At 48.8% G+C, this 15,713-nt stretch overlaps 2 protein-coding genes, 1 long non-coding RNA gene and 1 other non-coding gene across 4 annotated transcripts; 3 read left to right on the top strand and 1 right to left on the bottom strand.

Moving 5' to 3' along the window:
• Positions 1-385: 385 nt before the first annotated feature.
• On the bottom strand, positions 386-3,411 carry RPS2 (ribosomal protein S2). The gene is made up of 8 exons (XM_055708074.1): positions 3,397-3,411; positions 3,107-3,265; positions 2,902-2,991; positions 2,351-2,458; positions 1,616-1,789; positions 1,386-1,545; positions 820-911; positions 386-507 (listed from the first exon to the last, which is right to left on the bottom strand). The coding sequence occupies exons 2-8, from the start codon at positions 3,260-3,262 to the stop codon at positions 427-429; spliced, it is 861 nt and encodes a 286-aa protein (XP_055564049.1). The 5' UTR covers positions 3,263-3,265; positions 3,397-3,411; the 3' UTR covers positions 386-426.
• Positions 3,412-3,423: 12 nt separating this feature from the next.
• On the top strand, positions 3,424-4,747 carry LOC129735912 (uncharacterized). The gene is made up of 2 exons (XR_008731863.1): positions 3,424-3,632; positions 4,130-4,747. It is a non-coding gene; the product is annotated as an uncharacterized LOC129735912 (long non-coding RNA).
• On the top strand, positions 3,824-3,947 carry LOC114017243 (small nucleolar RNA ACA64). The gene has a single exon (XR_003562171.1). It is a non-coding gene; the product is annotated as a small nucleolar RNA ACA64 (small nucleolar RNA).
• Positions 4,748-4,927: 180 nt separating the features above from the next.
• TBL3 (transducin beta like 3) lies at positions 4,928-15,623 on the top strand. The gene is made up of 22 exons (XM_055708669.1): positions 4,928-5,037; positions 5,138-5,189; positions 5,278-5,370; positions 5,660-5,707; positions 6,004-6,145; positions 6,657-6,741; positions 7,237-7,404; positions 7,728-7,803; positions 8,249-8,345; positions 8,769-8,965; positions 9,332-9,473; positions 9,954-10,012; positions 10,549-10,652; positions 11,326-11,476; positions 11,623-11,853; positions 12,616-12,686; positions 13,092-13,248; positions 13,668-13,726; positions 14,258-14,361; positions 14,600-14,671; positions 15,067-15,225; positions 15,385-15,623. Exons 1-22 carry the CDS (start codon positions 5,000-5,002, stop codon positions 15,495-15,497), a joined length of 2,418 nt encoding a protein of 805 aa, XP_055564644.1. The 5' UTR covers positions 4,928-4,999; the 3' UTR covers positions 15,498-15,623.
• The last annotated feature ends 90 nt before the right edge of the window (positions 15,624-15,713 follow it).

Raw genomic sequence — 15,713 nt, 5'->3', positions numbered from 1 at the left:
AGATTTCTTTTTCAGCTTTGCATTGATCTTTGAATTCCAGTTGATTGTTACCATCCTTTAAACCATGGTCAGCCCCTAACTCCAGGCACCCCACTTGCCTTAACTGTGATTTCCCCTCACCTCTGTGAGCCAACAGAAACACTGCTCTGCCCAGCCCTGGCAGAAAATTCCCACAGTTCAGATAAAGATTACATGCTGTCCTGCTGCTTCTAGACCCCATTTAGGATTAATACATGATTAACAAGGATGAGTACAACATTAACACACTATTTCATTCAACAGAGGTTCAGGCTGTGGCCCACGGACATGAACCTACTCACATCCCCAGCAGATATTTAATCCATCTGCCCAGTGCATTAACCATCCCATCACACCAATCGCCATCTCTTGTTCACTGATCACTTTATTGTCTGGTACAAAACCCACTTAAGTTGTTGCCACAGCAGCTGCCTGGGTTCTCTGCACCGAGACTCTGGTGTGAGTCTTCGCTAGATGGTCAGTGAACTCCTGCAAAAAAATAAATACAAGTGTGTTATTTTCTTAAACCACTCTCCTGAGATTCTCAGCAGTGTATCCCTTTCCAACAAGGTGTGTGTTGTGGCAGCTGGGGTAGTTCAGATACAACTTATTTTTAGTTGGTACAAAGCTTTCCTATTTCCTTTGTCCATGAATTGCCATTTTCAACTGCATGTTGAAAGAAAGAAAACCCCATTCTGCCTGGCACCCAGCTCTGACTGCAGCTCTCCCATTTTTGGGAGTACCTGAACTTCAGAGGGAAGGGAGGGTCACACTGGAGCTGCAAACTGCAGCAACACTCACCTGGTAAGGAGACTTGGTGAACACAGTCTCTTTCCAGAGGTCGGGAGTCAGGTAACTGTAGGTCTTGGAGATGGCATCGAAGGTGGCTTTAGCTACAGACAGAAGTCACACCCTGCACATCAGCACTACAGAGCCCAGCTCACTAGTGCCCACCCACTCCACTCCAAAAATGTAGAATTTAGGAAGGAACAGGGAGACCACAGCAGGTTCTCTCTGATGTACACACAAAACTCGAGTTTCTTTCTCTCTCCATTTACGACAATTACACTACCTCAGACAAGTGCAATCGCGCAGATTGGGAGATTTCTTTTTTAGTATCAATGTGCATGTAAAAAGACAATTTACTGTAATTAACTTTTACAGTAAGACTTCAGGACCAAGTACAGCAGGACTAACCTGCATTTTAACAGCTATCAGCAGCAGTCTTCACTTCTGCTTGTCCACTAGAAGTTTTTGTTTTAACACAGATTAGAACAATACTACAGAAATGGGTATGTTGTGTCCTTGTCAATGACAAAAGTGGCAATACGTTCAGCTAAGCTACAACACGGAATGCTAGAGCTCACCGAAGTTGCCAAGGGTGGCGGTGCAGCCCCTGGCTGAGGTATAGCAGTCATCGATACCAGCCATCATCAGCAGCTTCTTGGGGACAGGGGCAGACACAATCCCTGTACCACGGGGAGCTGGGATCAGGCGCACCAGGACAGACCCACAGCGGCCAGTGACCTACACAAACACAACAGGTTAGAGTTCCCGAAACATTGCGGCACAATCACCAAGAGCAGGCCTGCCTCACCTTGCACGGCACGGTGTGGGGCTTGCCGATCTTGTTCCCCCAGTAGCCTCGTCGTACAGGTACAATGGATAACTTCGCCAAAATGATTGCCCCACGAATAGCAGTGGCAACTTCTTTAGAGCATTTAACACCAAGACCAACGTGACCATTGTAGTCCCCGATAGCAACAAAAGCCTAGGGTTGAGAGAAAAGTGCTCAGTGGCAGCTGTGCTGCACAAGAACACTCAGCAGAGAACAGTCCATCAGGGTCCAACACAGCTCACTCCCAAGTACAATCAAAACATCACCTACTAAAACTTGCACAGCAGAGCTCACAGCTCAAGCAGCCATTTTTCCCCTTAGAGCTCATCCTTCAGTCAAAACTTGTTCAGGCTGAAGAACTGGAATTCAATTCCCTGCCACAGCCTTATACTGGGTCAGAAGTCCAGATCATTTCCAAGCAGCATTCCCACCTTACACCTCAGACTTCTCTCTCTGCTATAGCCCCTGAGAAGCCAACAATGCTGTGTAAATATGACTTAATTTTGCACTAGAACCGTTTCAAGTAACATTTGTACATACTGCTAGGATTTTGAAGTTAATCCAGCAACTGTCAGCTACACAAGCTGATACCCATACCCATAAATATTTACTAGATGCTACAAAAAAACCTAAAGGTATTTGAACTACTTTATTAATGATACCAAAAAAGCAGCAGACAACACACACCAGGAGAAATCAGAAGAAACAGGCTACCTTAAACCTGGTACGCTGACCAGCACGTGTCTGTTTCTGGACAGGCATGATCTTCAAGACCTCATCTTTCAGAGAAGACCCCAGGAAGAAATCGATGATCTCCGACTCCTGCAAAACTCAGTCATTTCAACACACAAGGCCACACTTCTTTAAGAAGCTAAACTCAGCTAATAAGGCTCCTACAATTGAGTTCAACAACCCTACATACATATATTTGAAGTAATAGGTAGTTAAGTATGTCAGATTTTGCAGGCATAAGCTTACTGGAGCTTGTTAGGCAGGCCAACATAGCAAGTTAATTTCCCACCCCCCATCACTGAGCAGAACTATTACAGAAACACTTCTGCAACACGCTGCCAGACAAGGCAGAACACAATATACAACGCACCACACTTCACTGCAGGTGACTGCACCAGCCTTCTGCTTCTACGGGTTTGTGTCTCCAACACTCAACCTAAGCATCCCAAAGAGCAAGTACAGCAACTACTGCGACCCCTACAATTTAGATTAAGGCCGTGCTGCACGTTGCTGCAGTGTTCGCAGCAGCTTACCTTGATGGGAAGCGAGAATAGATAGATCTCCTCAAGAGACTTGATCTTCATATCCTTAACCAGGCGACCAAGTTTGGTGACAGGAATCCACTAGCAAAGCAAACCGTGGGGAAGCGTCACCGGCCGCCGGCACCAGCGCACTTTCCAGGGCGGCTGCAGGCCCAGCCAGGACCCGCCGCCCGGGGCGGCCCCGCGGCTCGCTCACCTCCTTATCCTCGGCCTTGCCTCCACGAGCTCCCCGGCCTCGCCCTCGGCCCCGCCCGCGGCCGCGCCCCCGGCCCCGCAGCCCGGTCCCGAAGCCGCCGCGGAAGCCCCCTCGGGCCGCTCCTGCACCTCCCGCAGCACCGGCGTCGTCCGCCATTTGCTAGAACAGAGAAGGAGAAGTTAACTGAGGCACCACCACCGCAGCCGGGCAGGCCAGCAGGGCCCGGCGGCCCCGATGGGTGCGGATGGGGCACAGGCCGCGCCGCCATACCGCCAGGCTACCGCACTTACGTGTTCTCTCAGCGTAGAAGGCCTTGCTGCCCTCGCGCTCGCTATTTATAGTCCCTCGGCTCTCGCGAGAACACCGCCCGGCTGTGCCAGCCCCGCGCTCTGCATGAGGAATACACCGCGAGGCAGAGCGGCGCCTTCCTTCTCCCTTATACATGGTGCGGGGCAGCAGCGCGCGTGCGCCAGCCCTACATAAAAGGCGCGCAGGCACGTAACACTCAGTCTGAGGTTGTCTGAGGGTAGGTGAGGGGCTCTGGGCATACTCTTGAGGGTGGGCATGTGGTCTCCCGCTTTCTGCAGTCCTTGAGCTTTTAAAAACAAAAATAATCCTGTTAAGTTTTTGCGTTGTCTGAGGTGGTGGCGGTTTGGTGTGGGGGAGGGCCTGGTTTAGCGGCCTGGGGAGGTGTTCCGTGGGACGTTAGCTGTAGGCGCAGTCGAAAATCACTTGAGGTCTCTTGTGGCCCCTGGTGAGATAACTGTGCCGACAGTATAGGGAACATTAAGCTTATTCCCCACAGTACCTTGTGGGGAGTGAAACCCATGTTCCTATAACTCCTGTGCTGAGCAGGTATTGGGAGTAGGGTGTACTTAAGTGATGGCTGTTCCCCAGAGACTCCTGCCCTCCAGCAGCCGGTGTTGAGCATGGGCCTGGCTTGCCCGAGTGCGAGCTGGCAGCCTGTGGTAGATGGCCTTGTCTTACACCTTTGTAATGATTCTGTCATTTTTGCTTGTGAAGGTCAGCTGTACAGAGCAATGGGGATGTTACAAGGGACCTCGGACGACAGTGCGCCCAAGGATGTAATTCTTGGAACTGTGACTGGCGCATCCTGAAGGATGGCAGGTAAACCAGCAGGAACCAGTCGAAGCCAAGGTGAGGAACTTGAGAAACTCTGGAAATGGAGCGATGAGCCAAGACGAGACCACGTGTAGAAGACTCGGAGTGCATGGAAAGGATACTAAGAGATCTCTTCAACAACCACTAGGGACCGCCAGAGACTACTGAAGACCCCCATGGGGTCCCTTGGAGACCTAGGCTGCATGTGTATTGACACTGTAAATATAACCATTAATTCCAGGAAATGGAATGAATATGTAATCATTGTGGGAAATTTAATGTGTTACCTGACAGGCTGATAAAAAATGTTGCCTGTTGTGGCATGCATGCTGGGTGGAGTGATCTCTGTGCATCTAGTGCTGCAATAAGAGCATTCCTGTTTCCTAATGCATCTGTGCTAAGGTTTATTCCTGACTTTGGTGGTAGGGATGTGGCAATAACTGCGTGTTCACAGCTGGAACACTTTGAAATTATTCAGTTCTGTATCCTTATGTGCAATAAAAGATCATTTGCTTGAAAGTTGGTTTGTCAAGTCTATTTGTTGTGCCTGTGGTCTGAAAACCCCGCTCGCCCAGTGGCTGGGGCCGGGAAGCCGTGTTCCTGAGGCGGGAAGGGGATGCTGTGGTGGAGCGCCTGTCCCGCGGGTACCCGCCCGCACCAAAGATGGCGTCGCCGCCGGCGTGTGGCAGACGTCACTAGACTGCGCCGGAAGTGGCGCCCTTCTCCCGTGGCAACCGGGAGCGCCGGAAGTGGGCGGCACGCGGAGCCGGCATGGAGGGGGCCGCCAGCCCCGTGCGCTTCAAGAGCAAGTGAGGGGGGGCTGGGGCTGGGGGGCCGGGGCTCCCCCGCGGGCGGGCCGCCGCCGTTCGGTTTAACCGCCGCTCTGCGCTGTGTCTCTTTCCCTTCCAGCTACGCCGTGTGCCGGAGAATCGAGCCTTTCTACAAGGGGGGGCGAGTGCAGGTGAGACCCGGCTCCGCCGCCCGGCCCGGCCCGGTTGGACAGTACCTCGGCTCGGTAACGCTCCACCTTTCCTTTCCCTTTTCCCCAGATAAGCCGAGATGGAAAATTTATGTTTTGCCCCTGCGGGACCAAGCTGAACGTCATCGATGTGGACACAGGAGCTCTCCACAGCCTCCAGCAGGTGAGGAGGCCTGGCCTCTGCTGGGTGGTGGTGAACCGCTGCGGGTTTCCAAGGGCTCCTGGGGTGTTCCTGCTGTCGCTGGCTGTTGATCTAAAGCTCCCAAGAGTGAGAAGCAGAGGGGAGGGCGAGAATGCTTCTAAACACAGGCAGGGATTGGTCGTGTTGTCCCCAAGCACAGCTGGGAAGCTGCTGGTTGTGCTTAGCATCAGCAGAAGCATGTAGAGAAGGGTGCTCTGAGCACGCAGTGCCTATGGTGTAACTGTGGGGCTTTTACCTTTCATTTTTCTAGGATGACGAGGAAGATATCAGTTCGTTTGTTCTTAGCCCTGATGATGAGGTATGTGTTTGCTTTGTGGTCTTCTGCACTGCTGTGTCAGGCTCCCAGATAAAGCCAGTGAACACCAAAGGCAGCTCTGCCTGGAGGCACCTTGTGTTCCCAGAGAACTCTGCCAAGTCTTCTCAGGCTTCCATCTGTCTCTCCTTCTGGGTTCACCTTGGACAGAGGAATGCTGAGAGACTCAGCTTCACAAGTGTCATAGCAAGTGTCATTCTGTGCTGTGTGTGTGGGCACTGAAAGAAATTTAAATCAAATTAGTACTTAATCATGCTTTCCTTCACCTTGCTTTTGCGTAGAGCCTCGTGACAGGGAGCCGAGCCCTGTTGCTGAAGCAGTGGAACTGGCGAGAGAACAAGTGTGTCCGCACATGGAAAGCCGTGCACATAGCGCCAGTCGCTAGCATGGCCTTTGACTCTACTTCAACATTGTTAGCCACAGGTACGGCCCCATGTCACTGGCACATGGTGGGAGTGATAATGGCCCTTCTGCTTCTGAGTAATTTGGCTCAGCTGGACACTGAAGTAGTGATGTTCTGAATTCAGCTGTAATCAGAAGAGGTTTTACTTAGAAATGACATCTTGACCAACAACAAGGGGTTCTTTCGATGTTCTCTCTGAAATATACTTAGTAAAATGCTGACAAATGTCTGGCATCTATAGGACAGTGCAGTATAGTTGTCCTGGTGTAGGACAAGGACTCGTGGAGATGGAGGAGGTCAGCCATGGCCTATAACTTAATTCTATTTCAGGTTTGAGTGTGAGTAGTCAGATTTTTCCCAGCTCTCTGAAAGCTTAGGGTGTTCCATGGACTTCTCTTGGTGTGGGTGGTGGTTGCTGGATTCATTTTTCTTTCTGCTGCCTTTGCAACCCATGAAATGTTAAACTTGCTGATACGCTGGACCTCCTGCATCTCCTCTGTAGTTCATTCTTACGTGCCTTTCTTTTCCCAGGTGGCTGTGACAGCACCATTAAGATCTGGGATATGATCAAACAGTACTGCACACACAACCTAAAAGGATCTTCAGGAGTTGTACAGTAAGGACGAGCCATATTTGTCGGTTGCTGGCATTAGTGTGGTGCTTGGATGCTGGGATTGATGTGAAATATCTTGAGTTAATGGAATATAAAGGCCCATTCTGAGTGGGTTCTGAGCTCTTCTGCTCCATGATTTTTGAGATGTCTAGTGAAGGAGCAGAGTTGTGACTGACTAGCCCAGAGAGGAAAAAGTTTGGTCAAGAAATCTGTTGGAATCTAAATGGAATATCTGTGCTTGATAACTGATGTATTTCAAGAACCTGGCAAGAATGGCAAAGATCAATTGTAAATTTTGCTGGTGGGTGGCAGAGTCATGAAGCCCTACAAAGAAAGTCCTTTTACAAATTCATGTCGATTGATCTGTCAGACTCTTTGTGTAGAATGTATATTTGTTTAAATGTTGGGCTAATGCCAGCATGCATTAAACATATAGTTTAATAAGCATAAACAGATAGTTTACTCCTGTCCTGCTCAAGTGCATTTCCTTCTGTCCAGCCTTGTTGAGTTCCACCCCGATGTCTCCCGTCTGCAACTCTTCTCCTCCTCAATCGACTACAAAATCCGCATCTGGGACCTGAAATCCAGCAAGTGCGTTGCTACGCTGGACGGCCACTTCAGTGCCGTCACCTCGCTGGCGTTTGCAGATGGAAATACGCTCGTCAGGTAAAACCTTGCAGAGGCTTAGCCTTTCTCTCCTGCCAGAGACTGGGTGTTTCTCTAGGCTCTGGCAAGGTTCTCCAGTGAGGAGGAGGACTGCTACAGGTGTTTGTTCTCTGCTTGACCATGCAAGTGTGTAACTGAGGCTGTCGGCACCTGTGTTTTGGGCAATGTACCGTGCTGCCACGTGGAAGGCTGGTGCTTTCTTTCACATGGGCCTCTTCAGAGAGGGGGTGAACTCCCACAACTCCAGATTTGCACTTACAGCTCGAGTTCTCAGAGCCCAAATTGAATGGATTTAGCACTGAAACTGATCTTTTAACTTGCAGTTCTGGCCGTGATAAAGTCTGCATGGTGTGGGACCTGAAAACTAGAGAAAGCAAACGAACCGTCCCTGTCTATGAGGTAAAATTGCATTTAATTTATTCCTTTGAGATCCTTTGTACTTTCTAGGTCATGGTCCTACGGTACCTCTGCCTCTTTAGGTTCCTGTGTACTGTGAAATCAGGTTTCTCTCCCTTGTACTTTCCAGAGGCCTTAAAACTCTGTGCCTAAAGCTGTTTATTTTCTTTTCCTCCTTGCTGGTGTGGTTCTGCCTGGGAAGTTTGAGCAAATAGTGCCACCACTGCTGTCTCCACTGTCTCCCCAGTGCTGGAGGAGGAAGGAAGGAAGGATGGTCATGTAAAAACATTGTATCTGCCCGCCTGTCTTCAGCAGCCACGTGGTCCGGGGCAGTGGAGTGTGGTGTGCCCACGCCTGTTGGCACTAGCGGGCTGTTGCACAGCTCTGGTTGCTGAAATGGGATGCTGGTCCCATGCGCTCAGCTGGTGTTTGGCCAACTCTCTTGCAGAGCGTGGAAGCTGCCGTCTTGTTACCTGAAAAGGGAGATTTCTCTCGACTGGGTGTGAAGAAACAAGGGTTGCATTTTGTCACAGCTGGCAGCAAAGGTGAGTGTCCTGGCATGTCACTGCCAGATCTGGAGGCTGAGGAAGGACAGTATTTAAGGCACTGCACTGCCATTATTCCCGGGATGTGCATTCTGTGTGTGGTGGAAGCCTTGGGATGAACGAAGGGCTGGAGAGCAGAGCCTTCTGAGTTCCTCTAACAGTAGTGGATGAGCAGGACTGATCAGGCATGCTGTGAACCTTTTAACTATATATGTTCTCAAACTGCAATAAAGTTTGATTTGGATTGAATAAGGAAAACTATATGGCCCTTCATGCCACTGTCACTGAATCTCTTTGAAGTCCTGCCTCAAAGCTGTGTAGCTTTTTCCAGTAGGCGAGGCCAGGGTTTGTTCTATATTTCTTGGACAATCGCTGTCTAAACCAGTGGCTTTGACAGATAATTTATGTCGTCATTTTTGTTAGGCATCCTGAAAGTCTGGGAAGTTGCCACAGCTGCATGCGTGTATACCCAGCCTGTGCCCTTTGAATTGAAGGAGGAGGCGAGCGAGCGCAGTGTCACCCAGTGCATGCTTGTGCCTGCGAGGAATGAGATTGTCACAGTGTCCGTGGAACACAACATTGTTTTATATGATGCTCAAACTCTTCAGCTCAGGAAGCAGGTAACAACCCTCAGCCTCCCTTTCCCTCTTCCTTTATCCATACTTTAGGATCAGCTCTGCTTCTGGTGGAAGCTTTGTCCAGGGGTGCCCTTGTCTGCTGCCTGTTCTTGAGTTGTTGGGTACAAGCCAGAAAGCCAAGTTCACTGGTGGAGTTATTTGGAGGAATATTGCACAAATGTAGGAAAAAGCAAGCAGAACAGGCCTAGCCAGAAATCCTTCCTGTGCTCCAGCTTGTGTGTAAAAAAATATATTTGTACACGCAGTATTAAATGAAAAGGCACAGTAATGCGGTCTCAGTGAGCATGGCGCCATTCAGTGCTTCTCTAACCAGCTGACTTTTCCCTGTTAAACTCTTTATGTCCTCAGCTTGCAGGTTACAACGATGAGGTTCTGGATGTGAAGTTCCTTGGGCCCACTGATTCTCACATTGTTGTGGCTACCAACAGCCCTCAGCTGAAAGTGTTTGAACTGGCAACATCGCACTGCCAGATCCTCTATGGCCACACAGGTGTGTGGTCAGCTTTGATGTGGGTGTATGGGGGATGTGCGAGTATTTCTTTATCCAGCTTCTCTCACAACTCTTATGTGGAGACTGGAGTCCTTAAGTTCTCTCTGGAACAGCATCACAACGGGTTTTGGAGTTGTCTGGAGAAAGGATTTACCGTGCGGTCCTGGTTTTGCAAACACTAGTTTTCTTTCTCCGGGCTTGTCAGTTCGGACCCTTTCACTAGCAGCAAGATCGATATTGGAGCTAGAGATGTAGATACATGAGTGTGAGCGCTCTGAATGCAGCTTAGTGGCTGCAGGTGACAGGTTCGCATCGATGCCATAAGCAGCAGGTCACTCCATAGTGAGTGTGGATGTGTTGTGTCCCGAGTGTCCCCCACCTGTCTCCCAGTCTGTGAGCGGTGGACTCATTAATTCATGCATTTCTGCTGTCCGGTGTCAGTGTTACTCTGCATCCACTGTATTGTATTCTTCCATTTAGAAACAATTCTTGCTTTGGATGTCTTCAGAAAAGGCCTGATGTTCGTCAGCTGTGCTAAGGTGTGTTAGTTTTCCTCATTTAATGAAACTTTTCATTTCTAGTGAACTTTATGGGCAGAGTCGTATTCCTTTTTGGCAATCCAGAAAGGGCTTTTGTTTAGATGGAATTCCTGTCTGCTATAACCCCCAAATAAAAGGTTCTTCCACTATCCCTTTTTAATGTTGTCCCTGGGGAAATGCAGTTGATTGTATTTTATTAGCCTGAAGGGAGATGCCTTGTTCTCCAAGCATGTTCGTCTTGCATTAGAGTTCAGAGGTGTCATTAGTGTGAGACTAATGGGGAGCCATGCATAAGAACCATGATGGAAGAAAAGGTGCTAACTGCCCTGATACAGCCAGAAATAAACCTCCATGCTGGAATTCCAGACTGCAGCGCATCATGCTTGGTGGTGTCTGCCCTCACCCACTCTGACGAGTGCAGGCAGAGGTTCAGGCTTGAACATAAGTGAATAGTCAGGCTCACAGGTGTGCTTAATGCATGGGGAACTGATCACTTGTCAAAAAAGCACAGTGGTTTCTGTCCTCTCCCATTACAGGACAAAAGCCTTCGAGTCTGGCGGATGAACAAAGATGGAAGGGTGACCTGTATAGCCCAAGGATTGGGTCATGCACATGGGGTAGCTGCTGTCTCTTGCTCGAGGTAATAAAAATTGGACAAGGGTTTCCCTTTGCAAGCATGAGGCATGGCTGCTGTGCTGATCCTCGGGATGAATGTTTTGGTGGATGCCTGCCTCTGAGCTGTGCTGTTTCTCATTCCTGGTCCCAGCTTGTCATGGTGCTCTGAGTGTCAAGGAAGGGTAATTAAAAAAATATTTTTTGGATGCATCCATCTGTGCATAAGTTGTGAAGTTTGCATTTCTTTTTTAGTCTAACTCCTGTTTGCCTTAAAGAGCAGCAGCTGGGTAAGTTGCCAGATAAAGCTTGAGTGATTGGGAGAGGAGGGTTGGGAAGTGAAGGGAACATATCTATGAAGTTGTTTCCTTGAATAGCCTGTCTGTTTGTCAGCTCTTCTCCTTCCTTTGTGCTGCCTAACAGTCTGTAAGCCCAGCTTCCCTGCTCAAGAGCTGCAGCATAGCTTGTCTGTAAATGAAGAGAGCTAACTGCTCTTGCCTAATGTCTGAATTGCTGGAGGCTATGCCAGGGACCTAAGTAAAATGAAAGACAGTTTAAAAAATGTTAAAGCGCTCTGTTTCACATCCCAGCAGAGTGACTGAATGTGTGTAAATCCCAGCAGGGGAGGAGAAGGCCATATTTTTTCTGTGCAGGGGAAGCCACTTTTGCTTCTTTACACTTAGCATCTTTATTCCTTTCAGACTGAAAGAAAACTTCATAGTAACCAGCAGCCAGGACTGCACAATCAAAATCTGGAATATCCCAGAATCCCTCACTTCCAAAGCAAAAGCAGCCTTGATCTCCAGTCCAGAAATCCTTCATGCAAAAGTGACTGAGAGGGGTCATGACAAGGTAAAGCTCCCCCTGACGTTAGAACATGCTTTTTAATACTTAAAACTTTCTTTCCTTGTGTTGCACCCTACATTTATTACCTGTCTGACAGCTGGAGCAAAGGCTTAAATGGCTTTGTACTCTCTCTACTTGCGTGACTTCTCCAGGACATAAACAGTGTGGCGGTTTCTCCAAACGACAAGCTGATTGCCACAGGCTCGCAGGATCGGCTGGCCAAGCTGTGGTCCTGTTCTGATTGCTCTTTGCTGGGTGTCTTCACTGGACATAAGCGTGGAATCTGGTGTGTGCAGTTCTCTCCAATGGATCAGATTTTGGCCACCTCTTCGGCAGATGGGACCCTGAAGCTCTGGGGAATCTTGGACTTCAGCTGCCTGAAGGTAATGAGAACTCAGAGTGCCCCTTGCTCTAGGCAACCCTTGCATGCTACAGGGATTGGTAAAAACTTCTTCAAAAAGGTACGTGCTTGTTAGTGCAGCTGACATGCAGCAATGTGGCCATACTGGAAGGAAGAGCTATGCAGCTCTAGCTGCCTTCTCCAGGATCTTGGTTCTGAGCTGCATGCAAAGCTCCGTGACAAGAGCTTCTGCCTGGTGCTTTCTTTTCTAACTAACCAGTGAGCAACATGGTTGATCAGAGGGGAAAAGCACATTGATGCTATTGAAAGAAAGCTGGCTTTGCCTGTCACAGCTGTGGCCGTGAAGCAAACCCACACAAGTTTAAATTTTAGACTCATTCTTCATAGAAAAGCTCTCTTTCCAGCCCAGCAGTGTCTCACTAAGACCCTGAGAGGGCAGTTGCTAACTCTGCCGCATTCTGCCCAGCAGTGGTACCTCACTGACCGCTCCACGTAGTGACAGGGCAATCAGCCCTCTGGGGAGACAGCCCGTGGAGTTGGCCTCACAATTCAGACCATTTGCCCAACAAGTTTAAGCAAGCAGGTTGTTTGCAAAAATGGTATGAGGACAAGTAATTTCCTACTTTTCCCTTTTAACCTGCAGTGAAAGTCCCAAGGATAGAGGCTGCTTTTTGGAATGTACTTATTAGGGCTTTAGAAGTAAATATTATCCTCCTGAAAGAGGACTCTCTCAAAAGGCCTGGCAACAGCTCTGACACTTTCTAGCTTCCTTTCTGTTTTCCAGACCTTTGAGGGTCACGATGCCTCTGTACTGAAGATCATTTTTGTAAGCCGAGGAACACAACTGCTCAGCAGGTAAGTGCCACACCAGGAGCGTAGGGGAAGATGCAGAACTAATCAGAAGGAAAATCTCTTAGCTGATATCCACAGCAAGAGGGAAGAGTTATACAATGGATTTAGTTTTGGAAAGACTGATAGGAAGATGCCACGTTTATGCCAAGCTTTCTGCAGGAGCTAACCTGTCTCCCTCTTCTGCAGTCGTGCGGGGCGTTCTTGTTAGCTGCGGTGATGTGGCTGCATTGGTGACATACACTGTAGTTGGGCAGAGCTAAGGGTGCATCTCACACTTGACATTTTTGGTTAATTCTGCTCCTGTTTGAAAGGAATGGGACAAGTTTAGCTGATATTTGAGGTGGGTGACAGAGTGAGAATGGATCTATCCGGTGATTCTTTTTGTTATGTTTCTTTCTCTTCCAAAAGTGGTTCTGATGGTCTCTTAAAACTCTGGACAATTAAAACCAATGAGTGTGTGAAAACGTTAGACGGTCATGAAGATAAAATCTGGGGTCTTCACTCTAACAAACAAGACGATATGGTCGTGACAGCATCCAGTGACTCCTGCATCACGCTGTGGAAGGTACGGTACAGGTCTTTCTGTGTTTCCTCTCTGTGTTAGTAATCAGAATACAGCTGGATAGCTCAGGGTCCCAATGGTTTGTTCCTCACTATTCCAGCACGACATGTGCTCTCCTCATTTTCTGCACTTTGAAATCAAGTCAGTAAGGTATATCTTGGGGTTTGGGGGGCTTTTTGGCCATACTGTATGTTCCCAGTTGATGTTGTAAAAAGAAGAGCCGATGGACCTTAGCAGCCTGCCCAGTGCTGGTGTTCTAAAAGTGCTTTGGAGGGAAGTTGTGAGTTGCTGGATTTCACACTGAAATTACTTGACCTAGAGATCTTGCTGCAGAAATTGGTTTCCTAATCACTTGATGGCTAAATAAAAATTCATCTGTATTACAGCAAGATTTGACAAAGCTGTATCCTGTTTTTTTATAGGACGTCACTGAAATTGAAGAGAAAGAAGCGCAAGCTAAACAGGAGGAGCAGATTATGAAGTAAGTTGGTCTCGTGCAATAATAAGCTGCGAAAGGCCAGCTCTGTCGAGTGAAACTGGCCACGCCTGGAGCCATCCAGCTCCATCTAATCTGAATGTTACATCATTTAGCTATTTAGAGGCTGTCAAGGCACAGTAGTCTCTTCTACTTTGTAGTTTATCTTTAGCTCCTGCAAAGCCTTGCTTGCTGTCAGCTTGACAATTGATTAGTTTCATGTTTATGCACTGTTAAGAAAGCAAAGTCAAACATCCCAAACCTACTTTCACTTTTTCCCACTTCACCCAGCACTAAATAGTTCAGGGAGCCCCTGAATGTGCCAGGGTAATTATCTGCACAATGAGGGCACTGAGGCATTCATCGGCAAACAGTATTAACTTCTTGGCCTTAAACCTCTGCACACTATTTTTGCCAAATCTGCTGCTTTCTGTGTAGCGTTTTTTAACACCAAGCAAATATTTTTCTCTCTCTGTATAGTGGTTTTTTTCACCAAACAAATATTTGTCTCACTCTTGACCCTGACTTGTTTTCCAGAGAGCAAGAGCTTTCCAACCTGCTTCATGAGAAAAGATACCTCAAAGCTTTAGGGTTGGCCATCTCTCTGGATCGTCCGCACACAGTGTTGATGGTGGTCAAAGGTGAGTCCACCTGGTGCCCTGAAGGCATTTTTCTGCCCTCTCTGCTTTCCAGAACATCTCTCCCAGGACGACGGAGACTACAAAGCCTAATTGTCTGAAAGCCTCCGTTTTCTCTTTCTCAAATGACTCCCTTTTTCCTAAGTAAAATCACTGCAGACAACAAGTGGTCTCCCTGCTCTTGGCCCATGGGTGCACGGGCAGGACTCTTGCATGGACTGTTAGTTTCTCTTTTCTGCAGCCATCCTCAAGGAAACTGATGGGAAGAAGCACTTGGAAGAGAACATCATTCGGCTCCGGAAGGATCAGAAAGGTTTGTTACAACACTGTTTAAGCGCTAAAACCTTCCAGGTCAGGGACTTGTCCTTGTTTTCTTAACTGAAACTGAAAGGAGAATCTCCTTAGACTCAGTATTTACCACTGTGCTGCCACCGCCCCGGAGCAGGACTGCTGCCTGGGGCCAGCTGCTTTGTTGCAGTGCTACACCAGCAGCTGCTGGGAGCTGGTGTGAGTGGCTTTGCCGCCCTCGTTGGGGTGTCCCTGTGAGGGCTCCAGGAGCAGTTGTGTGCAGTTGTCCTGCCCCTCCGGGCTCAGCATCACCGTGTGTGGGAGCTGCCCCGTGCTGCAGGACAGTAGAGATGCTTTCCAACGTGGCGTCTCTGTGCGCCCGCGGCGCAGCCAGCCCATACAGATCCCCTTCCTCCCTAGAGGCGGTGTTAACGTTCTTGGTGACGTGGAACACGAACTCTCGAAACTGCCACGAGGCCCAAGCTGTCATTGAAACCCTCCTGAAGCACGAAGCACCAGACAGCCTGTTGCAGTACTCGGGCATTAAATCTGCTGTGGAGGCCCTGCTGCCTTACACCGGTGAGTCAGGCTGCAGGGACAGGCGGTGAGCCTGAGGTCTCCCCCTGTGCTGTGTATGTTCCCTGTTTGCTTGGGTCTGAAGAGAGGAGAGATTTTTGTGCCCCGTTTTGGTGAGCTTTCTCTCCTGTGATGCTAATCATTGCGTTGCTCTCGTTGCAGAGCGCCATTTTCAGAGACTGAGCCGACTGCTACAGGCTTCCATGTTCATTGATTTCATGTGGCAAAACATGAGGCTGGCCGATGCAGCCCAGCAGGAAGACAGGACTTTGTGACCCTCCTCCCACCAGTTGCTTTTTCCAGAGGGGAGAGTCTGAACTGCTTTTCCACCAGGTACGGCAACTGGACTATTTTTCCTTTATTTTATAATAAAATCTTTAAAGTTTTGATTTCTAAACCAAGTCCAGCATTCAGTCTCCTTGGGGCTAAACAAGAGGGAAGGGCTGTTTCTTTGGCCAAGCTGTGGTTTCCCTTTGTGTATTTTCACACCC

The sequence above is a fragment of the Falco cherrug genome, chromosome 4 (assembly GCF_023634085.1).
Source record: "Falco cherrug isolate bFalChe1 chromosome 4, bFalChe1.pri, whole genome shotgun sequence".
NCBI lineage: Eukaryota > Metazoa > Chordata > Aves > Falconiformes > Falconidae > Falco > Falco cherrug.
Note: the sequence above shows the minus strand (reverse complement) of the source record. Positions and strands in the feature narration are given on the sequence as shown.

Excerpts from the sequence above, each read along its gene's own strand:
- RPS2 (XM_055708074.1), bottom strand. The coding sequence starts at position 3,262 with ATGGCGGACGACGCCGGTGCTGCGGGAGGTGCAGGAGCGGCCCGAGGG. Across the intron at positions 1,790-2,350 it reads GTCAGCGTACCAGGTTTAAG|GCTTTTGTTGCTATCGGGGA; the intron begins GTAGCCTGTTTC and ends TCTCAACCCTAG. Across the intron at positions 508-819 it reads TCACCAAGTCTCCTTACCAG|GAGTTCACTGACCATCTAGC; the intron begins GTGAGTGTTGCT and ends ATTTTTTTGCAG.
- TBL3 (XM_055708669.1), top strand. The coding sequence starts at position 5,000 with ATGGAGGGGGCCGCCAGCCCCGTGCGCTTCAAGAGCAA. Across the intron at positions 10,013-10,548 it reads TGTTCGTCAGCTGTGCTAAG|GACAAAAGCCTTCGAGTCTG; the intron begins GTGTGTTAGTTT and ends CTCCCATTACAG. Across the intron at positions 13,249-13,667 it reads CCTGCATCACGCTGTGGAAG|GACGTCACTGAAATTGAAGA; the intron begins GTACGGTACAGG and ends GTTTTTTTATAG.